Source organism: Aythya fuligula, chromosome 5, assembly GCF_009819795.1.
Source record: "Aythya fuligula isolate bAytFul2 chromosome 5, bAytFul2.pri, whole genome shotgun sequence".
In the NCBI taxonomy this organism is placed as follows: Eukaryota; Metazoa; Chordata; class Aves; order Anseriformes; family Anatidae; genus Aythya; species Aythya fuligula.
In genome coordinates this window covers 64,916,492-64,927,790 of record NC_045563.1, presented here as the reverse complement: position 1 = coordinate 64,927,790, position 11,299 = coordinate 64,916,492, and the positions used below count along the sequence as shown (strand labels likewise).

The 11,299-nt window shown below is 35.8% G+C and overlaps 1 protein-coding gene across 2 annotated transcripts in view; it reads right to left on the bottom strand.

Moving 5' to 3' along the window:
- Window positions 1-328: 328 nt before the first annotated feature.
- FAR1 (fatty acyl-CoA reductase 1) overlaps window positions 329-11,299 on the bottom strand; it is an 83,779-nt gene continuing 72,808 nt past the window's right edge. For both annotated transcript variants that reach the window (XM_032187856.1, XM_032187855.1), the window contains exons 10-12: window positions 5,135-5,264; window positions 3,320-3,447; window positions 329-1,226 (exon numbers count right to left, since the gene is read on the bottom strand). In XM_032187856.1, the coding sequence (XP_032043747.1) occupies window positions 1,064-1,226; window positions 3,320-3,447; window positions 5,135-5,264 (421 nt within the window). In that variant the 3' untranslated portion in view covers window positions 329-1,063. The remainder of the gene's footprint in view (window positions 1,227-3,319; window positions 3,448-5,134; window positions 5,265-11,299) is intronic.

Here is an 11,299-nt window from a genome sequence, read left to right as displayed (position 1 = left end):
ACAGAGGTGAGTGTGCTTATGCATTGGTCTATCCATGCATCAAATTTCATAGCTCAGAGTTTTTGAAAAGCGTTAAGTTCATGAAGTATTTGCTAACATTACTTAGAATTTAAGAACAGGTATCTCTCAATGAAAGCCTACAGTTTGTCCAACTACAGTTACCAATAATGTAAGTATCAACTAGGCATAATAAATTCTTCTTAAATACATTTACTTTTTGAAGTCAGAAATGTAACAATCAAGTGCTGGCTCTGTATTCCCAACAAAAACCATAAAAAAAAAAAAAAAAAGAGGATGGTCAACAAATATTTCCCCCCCCCATGGTAATGTTCTGTTTCATCTTTTTCAGATAGGATCACTTCTGCTTTTGGAAAAGCAAATTGCTCATGCTGATAAACACAAATAGAATGGGGCTGATTTTGAGCACAGAACTGAATTACTGAGTGCATTCTGAAAACCAGATAGGACAAAAGGCTTTTCCATAATGAAGGGAGATTTATTTTCCTTTTAAAAGCAAAGTAGTCACCATTATGACCATACTTTGAGAAGGGAAGAAGCGGCAGAAGTAAAGAAATTATAGAAGTACTCCACTAGTTTTTCTAGGAGATCCACCAACATTTATACACTTCTGAAACTCAAAATCCTTTGCAGTTTTAGGATTTCAAAAAGAATAGTTAATAAACTAGCAATTACTATGACAATTTACCTTCCTTAACGTGGTGTAAAAATTAACAGAATAGAATAAGTATGTTAAGGCAGATTTCAATTAAAATGTTCCAAATTGCACAGTTATGTTGGTCAGTGGTCTAAAACATTCTCTCCCTAGGTCAATGATTTAAAGTTATTTAAATGCTTGTCTAACGCCAATTCAGACCGGCACTTGACCATTTTATTTTCTATGTCTTCTGGAATATATACAATTAACAGTACATATACCATACCATATTTTGCACTCCAATTTAAGATGAAATAATGCTTCTACAAGATGTGAGATGACTACGTTACAGGCTTTGTGTAGTTAGACCACCATATGCATAGATGCCCTAATGCTCAGTTCTCTTCTTCAGTATCTCATAGTACTGGAGGCTCTGAAGTATGAGAGGAACTTGTAACACAGACTAACCACAAAGTACCAGATATTTCTTGCCATTTGTGATCTTGCAATAAAGATACGCCAGATCAGGATCACAAGAATTGTATTGAATCCATAGCGTATATTCCTTAACCTAAGGGGGAAGAAAAAAAAAAAACATGTAAAAGCCAAGGTACCAAGAACTACAGGGAAAAGAACATTAAAATAACTTATAATGTAGAATTTAACTTGTTCATCTATTCATCTCAACACCACTTTAATAAAGTATCTTAAGTTAGCGTATTAAGCAAGCTAGTAAGTTGAAGAACAAGCAGAGAAGGCCTTTCTGATTGTTCACTGCTCAAAGAGAAATGTGAAAATTCAGGAATAGAACCAGCCTTGTAGCTAACTACATGTATTACTGCTTCAGAGTTGCTTGGTAAAACCTTTGAATGCCAAGGTCACACACATTGACTCACCTCAAGACAGCCACTCACCCAAAACCAGGCTAATTTCACCCTAGCTCCCTTCCAAGCATTTAAAATAATGTATTTAAAATAATGTATTTGTAGAAACACCTATTACTGCTGACAAAAAAGTTCAAGATTTTTCCAGCTACAAAGTTCATAGTCTCCATGGCAATTTTAAACTTGTTCCTTCTCAGAGAACTTCCTCTTTAATCCTTTAAGGATTAGGAAAAAAGGAAGTACTATTTTAGGGTATCTGTGATTTTTAGCAAATTTCTCACAACAAGAAGCTCCAAGATGACTTGAAACCAGAATTTGCTCAGATTTCTTAAAAAGAACGTGACATCTTTGGTTCAGTAGACCATAAAAATTTGTATTTGAAAGGCAGCTCTTTTTAAGAAAATACTCACTGGTCTTATGTTGCTGCATAGGTATACTGGGTGTTATTACCACCAGGCCTTCTTTTACATAGGATGACCAGATGCCATTCCAATATAGGACTATTTCTCACATTATTTTGGCATGATCCTTTGTACAAAGAATGTCACTTGTGTTCAGTGCATTTCTGAACTGCATCCAAATCCAAAACTAGAAGGGGACATCTCTTCAGCTATGCCCACCATTATCAAAGATGAAATTTAAAATCTCAAATATACTTTTAAGAGATATTAATCATCTATTTTTCTTCTTTGAAAAGAGCCTCATCATAAGAGGATTCAGGAAAAATGTAGTCAAACTAAACATACAAGGATATTTACTTGGTCCTCTAGATCCCTCACTTTTCAGTCTTTTTCTATCAGCGTTAATTCTGTCAGTCAAGTCCTAGTCAAGATTCAGAATTAATCTCTGGAAATCCAGAAAACCTTCATTCCCATTAAAAACTGCCTGCAAATGTAATTCAGGCTTACAACACATCTAGCTGAAACCCAGAATTTCTCACAAATTCAGATTACTTTGTTGCTATACCATGTGTATATTACAAGCATGTATTACCGCTGTGTCTCTGAATATGCTATTGTAAGGTTAACACTGGCAAGTTTAGCCAAGATTCTCACTGAGATTGTGCCATGCCAATCTCTTTTGAAGATGACCTAAACCACTTTCCCTCAGGTTGTCAGCATAACAGATAAGCAATATTGCAGAACAAGATAAATTGAAAAAAGAACAATCTTTGATTTTTCTCTTTAAAGAATATCAACTGTCTTTATGAATCACCCAAAAATAAAACAAGTGACACTATACCAGTAACATTCTGAATAATTACAATGCATTTAAATTGGAGGAGTTAAGCCACAGATAAGAGGCTAAGAGACTTCATCTTACAGCATCAACAAAGTTTCCTGCACTGCAGTGGAATGTTCATGCCTGTTTACTTGCCTGCTTCCAGCAGTCATGTTCCCAAAAGAAACAATTATTGTTGTATTAAACCACCATAGTTGAACAAACCATTCTGACCCTGTACTACTGTGTACCTTTTTGATGTTCCAGAAAGGATACACAAGTAACATCAGAAACCTGGATTCCAGTATACACTAGCAATCAGAGCTATGGCCATAAACCAAGACATACTAGGATTACTAATATAGAGAACAAAGCAAGATCTACAAATGAAGAAAGAAAGATGGCATCTGACTAAAGCATTAGAAAATGCTTTAGACAACATGCCTGGAATAGAAGAACTCTGGTGGAACTAAACAAATGCTATAAAGAACAGTAAATTATAAAATGGGAAAGTGAAATTTGACAAGGACAGAGAAACAAAAATAAGATGTACACTTACTTATTCAAGTGTTTCCGAGCTGCAGGGAGGCCAGACATTTCTTCATTCAACACATATTTCTTTGTTCCCATGCAGTAATTTTCCATGTATTCTGCCCAATGTAGTTGTCGAACATCAAAATTAAAAGTCTGCATAAAAATAAAAGCTTTCACTATTAACTGCCATAATGTCAATCATTTCTGATAAAGATAGAAAGGTAGTTATTTTATTTACATCAGATTGATTTCTTTGCAATGACAAATATTTTGTCTTTAATCATAAGAATAATTCACGTTAAGATCTGTGACCCAACCACCAGCTTCTCATACAATCTATCTCCTGCAAATTTAAACTATTCCATGCCTTGTTTTTCCCTCTTCAGTAACATTCTTCTCTCAGCTTCCAAGCGCACTAGTTTCACATTTAATCTGTCCATAAAGAACTCTATTTGTTTCCTTTCCAGACAGGAAATAATTCTCACATACTATAGAATAAGCACACTGCTCTGTACTAAGTTCACTGATAGAGATGCAGTTCTTTTAACTGTACTTGTAGTTGTACCACTATGTTTTAAAGAGTCATAAGAATATCTGCTGCAGAAGTTACTACGGTAACTTCACAACTTCAGTTTCTCACTGATGTCCAGTACCTCCATCTCAAACAATACTACAGTACAGCAGCCAGTTAAGTCCCAATAAAGACAATAAAACCTCTAGCTCAGTTTCTGAACAAAATACTTAAATGTTGCTCTGTAAGAACTTGCCTAATAGGACTGTTCTATGAAACCGCAAGCTAATACAACAGCTTGTTTACTGTTTCTGCAAGTTTCACTCCTCTGTTGTTCACAATTCCTCCTTGGTTACATGATCACACTAAAAGTCTTGCAGTGCTCAGTGATCAGCTTTGACACGTTAAAAGAGCAGAAAAAATAATCTGCTGAGCAGAGATGGGAAATCTGATGCTTAACTACTAAAAATACTGTATTTAATGACATTTGAACAAGCTGATAGTGAAATGTCACCAAACAGGGCAAGTCTGAAATTGACTACAGCTTATGCTATAAAATGTAGTTAGCAACAATAAATATACAATTCCACTGTGTTTCAGAAAATAACATACCTAATCCTAGAAAAGCTATCAAAATCTGGAAGGGGAAGGGATGGAACAACAGGAAGAATAAGGTATTTCTTATGAGAATTCTTATGAGAAGTTTCATTCACTCAACTCAGGTCCTCTGTTCAACAACAGTTTTTGTTCCTCCTCAACCACCTTCAGGACTTTTGTCATCCTGCTTCTAGGTACACTTCCCCATTGCACAGGGCAGTTTTAGTTCACAATGAGTGAGAGAATTTGAGGACATGTAGCTGTATTGCCAAAGCACAAGAAGTGTACCCAGAGGCTGTCACTAGTTTGAAACACAAAAGGAAACAAAAAAAAAACTCAAAAACTACCTCTTGTTCCTCAGAAAAATGAGATAGTGGTCAAGAATTGTTTTACTCACGATGCAAGTTAAACCAGTAACACAGCTTGGCTACTTGACTGACATATAGGGCAACACCTGATCATGTATGATCAAGCCACCCTAACAACTGCCTTTTGTACACAGCTTCCTTCAAGGAGTCCTGTCCTTATCTCTGATCAGACCACTGATCCGGCTTACAACGCAGCCCTGTACAAACACCTTGGTACATTCAAATGGCTGTGGCAGGACTATCCAGAACTGAGTTCCTACCACGCTTCGTTCCACATTGCAGTAAGCAGCATTACTGATTCATGTCATATTAGAACAATAAGTTTGTACTTCACTTTCAGTCTCCATATCATGTAGCTACTTACCTTTTTGTCTTCAGGGGTTAGCTGATTCATTAGCATAGTCATGTTTTCAGTATTCCAGATCCAAGAATTGCTCGTAAAATATTCTAGTAACATCATTGCCTTATGAAGACGTGATATTGTTTTCATCATCCTACAGTCCAAGGAACAGTGGTCAATAAAAAAAAGTTTTATAACCCCGCACCTCTCTTTCAACATAACCCATCCTACTCTGTATCCAAATCATGAAAAAAGTTAATACACAGAAGTATCCTATCAGTCTAAAGCAAGATGTTACTGGAGTTTAGCTGTCCAACCTTGATATGAAAGCAGAACTTGCTGGACAGCTTTTTTTTTTTTTTTTTTTAATTCTACTTCCCCATGGAACAGTAAGTTTCCTCTCTAAAACGAATGGCCAACAGAAGACAGAATTTTACCATCCTTTCTTTGTAATTTAGGACAGTGATACTTAACACTTCTCATTTCAGCATAACAAAAATCTAGCTGTACTGAACAATTTAACTTGATGAACATGTTTAAAATAGTTACACAGTGCAGAACACAGCAAGGGAGTAAATTTCCCTAACCTTCTGGCACACTGTGCAATGCCACATCTCTAAGAAGAAACTCATTTATTATGGTCAGTAAGAGACCAAGGCTTAGAACCACCAGAAATAGAGCTTTGCCCCCTACTGTTACTGCAGCAAAGAGCAGGATCTATTCAATGGGCAGATAAACCATAGCAGATCCCGCTAATTGGGTGATCAGTTCCAGGCTACTTCAAAATATGCAGAAATACCTTCCATTATCCTTTATTACACATGGGTGACAACTCTATAAAAATATCACTTGGAATGCAGAGAAATTATGTTATAAGGATCAATTTGGGCAAATTTCCCTTTGATCAGAATACCTGAAGTAGACCCAAAAAACATGAGTTATCCACTCTTAGAGAGAGTTTTCTTGTTGTAAAGGTAGGAACTTTGCAAGTGTTACAGAGCTACAGATGATCACTTAGCTTTAGTAAGTACTAGGTTGTATTTACATGAAATGCTATTACATTTCTGCTTATGGAGCTTGAGCTATTTCCATCTCAAAGAATTGCTTCCAATTTGATCCTTACAGGAGGGCACAATGGTCATTTTAAGCAGAGCAGAGGGGCACATAGGAAAAGCAAAGAAAGCAGAACAACCCAGCAGTAATAGGAAATGGCTTTCTGAAGCTAAGTTTTGTTCAATAAAATACATAGCAGCAATATAATTCCCTGATTTTTCTCAGAAAGTTGCCTTGGTACATTCATACTTGTAGAGGAGACAGCACAGTCCCAGAAACTCTTCCAAACATTTACATTGACTAACATTAATGACTGGTATCTCACTATGTAAAGGAATAGTGAAATTGCCTCTAAGTCTCATGAAACAGAGTATTATGAATGGCTGAGACCACTGAAAAAGCAAAATGTATTTGAAGTACAAAAGTATTAACACTTTCTTAAAACCTTCCACAGGAGCATATTAAAAGTCTAAAACTGGAATACAGTTCTAACAGTTAATTTCATTTGAAAGCATCTAGGAATGTCTACTAACACCCATTTATAGTTTCCCCAGCTGGGCAAGTTGGCTGTATGGGAGCTGAGTTGGAGTTCCTCTGATTCAAAAAATAATTAATAATATAGACCGTGTCCAATATATATCCTGTGCTAACAAGTTTGAACTAAACACCCCCCCCCAAAAAAAAGGAATGATCCTCCAGCAGCTGTCTTAACAGATAAGTCTGAAAAAGTCAGAAAAATATAGACTCAGAAAGCAAAGAGCTCACTGGTCAGAATAGCCAGAAAGAGCACTTTGCAAAATGCCCTGGATAACAATAATGCAAAAACAGGACAAGGCAGCTACATGTGGCAGACTCTTTTGTGGATGCCTGCCCACTGACAGTCTTAAGTTTATTTAATGTTGTTGAACTTATTGTGCCTCTCCAGTTTGTTATGTTAAACCGGAAGAATAGCTGGATTCTACTCAGAGTGCCTAGACTGCTTTAGTACAAGAAAACTTGGGTCCCTGCAAAAAACTAAATGGTATAAATGAAAATCTGAGTAAGTGTAAATTTGGAGCTTGCTACCAGCCCCTGACATTATTTTTAGCTCTTTTTCTAAGAAGAGTCTCTAACCTTCACAGGGAATCCTGCTGACTCTACTTATGGATACGGTTTTAGAACACAGATAAGCTAATTTAAAAAAAAAAAAAAAAAAAAAAACACAACCCAAGCGGCTAAAGACAATTCTTTTACCTCAGCTACAGATTCTGTCTCACATTGGATTTAGTGACTGGCAACAGAACCAGCTAATTAAGTTCGTCATCAGAAAATGGTATGTTTTTTTTTTTGTTTGTTTGGTTTTTTTTGGTTTTTTGATTTTTGTTTTTTTGTTTTTTTTTTTAGGATTAGCTTCTCATTATATCAGCCAAAATAATCAAATGTCTCCACATACTCTTAACTGCTAGATCTGACACGAAAGAAGTGACAGAAACATGTGGCTAAGGGAGGGCAGCTTCCTCAGTGACAAGTTGGTAGCCTGCAATAAATCAGCATGAAACTGTTCCCCTCTCTCACCCACTTTGCAAAAGAAAAGGAATTATAGTGACAACCTCTTATATTCAGAGATATCAGCAATAAGTGTCATTTACTGTACACTTATTCTGGCAGACTAAGTTTTGTTAGAGAGATTTTCAAACTTCAATAGCACCACATTCCTCCTGCAAATAGCAATACAGGTGACAAAGAAGAATGTGAGAAGTATGTAATGAGCCTTTCTCTCTCAGCCTGAAATTGATACATACACTTGATAACAGTTAGCTACAATTCTTCAATATCAAAACTATATATAAAAAGTCAGTGTAATATCAAATACTGTATTACACCTTCATAAGCTTAGGACAGAAAAATCAGACCTGCTGATCATAAGGAGCTAAACACTTGCTGCAGTCAGCCAGTGTGACAATATGCAAGGCTTTCACCTACGCTAGGTATAATTTTGCCTCTACTAGCTAGCCCTTATTGCCATTAGCACAAAATACAATCAAAACACAACCAATCAAGAAGCACATCACAGAAATTGAGTTTTAAGCAACAGTTATACAAATCAAGTATCCATAAATTAGGTAGGCATGTTTCTGTAGCAGACAAAAAGTAACTTGGCTTAAGGTTATCACCACATTTTCAAGTCTTACACCATCTATTTTCTCTAGGCTAAAAGGTTCTTGAAGCCAATACAAGATATCCTTCAGAAGATCTGCATTGTTAATACGCAAGTCTCTGCATAAGCATTAGAGACAGTTGGAAAAAAAATTTAAAGATTCCTCCTAAGGTATATGATACAAGTATTCATATTTGTAAAATGGTAAGTTTTTATTTAGCTGTAAGTTTTGAAGTATAAGAGAAAGAGGAATTCTTTGTTTCTAGCAGTTCTGTTGTTCTTGTAAGTGCAGAACTTTTTTTCAAAGTATTTGCAAGGGGAAAAAACAGTCATCTATTCAATGAAAGTATACTGTTCACTCATTTCTGGTTTGTAAGACAGAGACTATGTCAAAGGTGCTTCATGTTAAGTTTTAAGAAGCTTTAACTGAAGTGATCTCTTTAAACCTCTCTGCACCCACCAGCTCTACCTCCTCTGTAGCTTTCTAAGAAGCAGTAGCAGAAAATGAATTGCTGGAGAAACACATAAATTACAGCTTCAATGTTTCGTGCTACTTTCTGCTACAGAATCACAGAATGGTTGAGGTTGGAAGGGACTTCCGAAGATCATCTAGTCCAACCCCCCTGCCAAGCAGGATCACCTAAAGCACACTGTGCCGGATGGCATCCAGGTGGGTTTGAGTATCTCCAGAGAAGGAGACTCTACATCATCTCTGGGCAACCTGCTCCAGTGCTGTCACCCTCACAGTAAAAAAGCGCCCTGTCATATTCAGGTATATTCCCTGTGCTTGTTCTTCCAGAGTAATTGGAAAGACCTGCTGGGTGCATATTTTCAAATGGCTTTAAGATATCAAATATACTGAGCTGCTTTTGAGAAGAGATGGTTCTGCTGTGGTAAGTCCTGTGCAAAGTTACAGGCAAGAACTATGCCTTATATTAGGCAATTAATAAGTTTTGCTATGCAAGTACATATAGCAAGCTACTGACAACACTGCCAAACTTGTACAGTGAGAATTATTACCACTATTTTTATAAAAGCACAATACTACAGAAGTCTACTTAAGTAGTTTGAAATATTAAATCCTCATTATGTCATTTGATCCTTATTGTACTTATTCCATCTACAAAGTTCAGAAGAATTACATGCATTATTTCCTCCTTCATTTTCCTTAACTCTTACTCAGAGAATTGTTAATTTCAATAATGTTTCACTAGATGCAAAAGCAATGAAAAATAAGTTTTGTCTCACTAAAAGCTTTATCTACTTCCACAAGTACAGTGTACCAGAACAATTTCATATTGCATAAAGATTTCATAGGTTACATTTCCAAAAAAATCCAAACCCTTCAATAGAAAGGACTTAGTTTTTGTGGGTGATTTTTTTATATAGTTATGAACATATTCCTTTAATTCTAAAGGGCTATAAAACCCAATTAGTTCTATTTGCTAAGAATTTCTCATATGGTGATGGTATATATCCTGACAGTATGACAATAGTGCAGTTCAACCTATGCAGCAATTTCACTGATTAGTTTTTCCTATATTATATGCAATAAAGAGCCTAGAAATATATTCATATTCAACACAAAGGGCAGATCGTAGACCATGTGAAGTCAAGTTAACACAACATTCGCATTTGCTTGTGCTGATTTCATTATTTATTTATTTTTACTACACCAGTCAAGTTGTTCTTGCTAAGTTGTGGTGCAGAGAGGTCACATTTTAGATTAAGCTAGCCCTTCACTCAGAAAAGCATTGTAACAAGCTTTAAAATCTGTAATTATGCTTCCAAGGTTTTAGAAGTTTCCTAGTGCATGCTACTTGGTAATTAAAACCAGAGGTCAACCAGACAGAATGATAACAGCAACAGTAGTACACCCCTATACTAGTACCATCTCCAGCCTGTCAGTTAAAGTAGGTTTCAAAGTACTTTGAACCGGACAATTAGAAAAAAAAAAAAAAGCAGAAGAATAAAGATCTGGCTCAATTTTCTGCTATTATTAAATAATGCATGAAACTCATTAGGATTTAAAATTGCACCTCTATCAGAGTTCCCCTCTATTACTCTTAAAAAAAAAAAAAAGCTTTTTAAAAAGGCTTAAAATTAAAGAAAAGAATCCCTATATAATGAAAGCTATATAGCATGCTTACATGCTGGGCATCAAACTTCAAGTTTCAATTCCAAGCAACTGAATAAAGTGTGCTACAGTTTGCTACCTTAGCAACTGAATAATCAGTTTTTGATTTAGTTGAACCTCCCATCTTTCCTCCAAACTTGAAATTTTCTGCATGATAGGAAACCTATCCAGCCACTACTACATAAAACTAAAATTAGGAATACTCATATAATTTATACTTCACAGGCCAGAAGATACATCTTTAATGTCACCTCTTGTACTAGTACTGATTAATATTTAAATTCTGTGTTTGAACACTAAATAGGAACTCCAGAAAAAGCCAAAAACAAGATTCAATGTTTCATGCCTGTTGAGTGTTCTAAACAATGTGTTTATTTATAGCCTTGTTTTACTCCCATTAGGTTAAATACTTAAAAGACTGGACTTCCAAAGACTGACGTGACTCTGGCAGCATTATTTCCCATTTGAAAGACAGCAGGTTGATATCTGTAGTATAATTATTTTTTAGTAAGTGATGGAATCTTGACATGTATCAGGGAATTTCTATCAGTTTTTATGAAGAACATTTTATATTGCAAAAGAACCTAAAAAGCTAGGAATTCATGCTTAATACCTTCCTTTGATACATAGAGCTTAAAATCTTTTCAATGCAGAGATAACTGCACAGGCACAGCTGCCTGTCCCTACTGTTGCTGTGAGTGCTATGCTATTTATTAGGCTTGGAACAATGGAACCCAAGGCAGTTTACAAGTGTTTGCCTACAAATGAAATACAAGGAGGGGAAAATTTATTTAATACTTAGCACTGGATCAATAAAAGGTAGCAATGTAAGATAGACCTAGACTACAGGACAATGAATGAA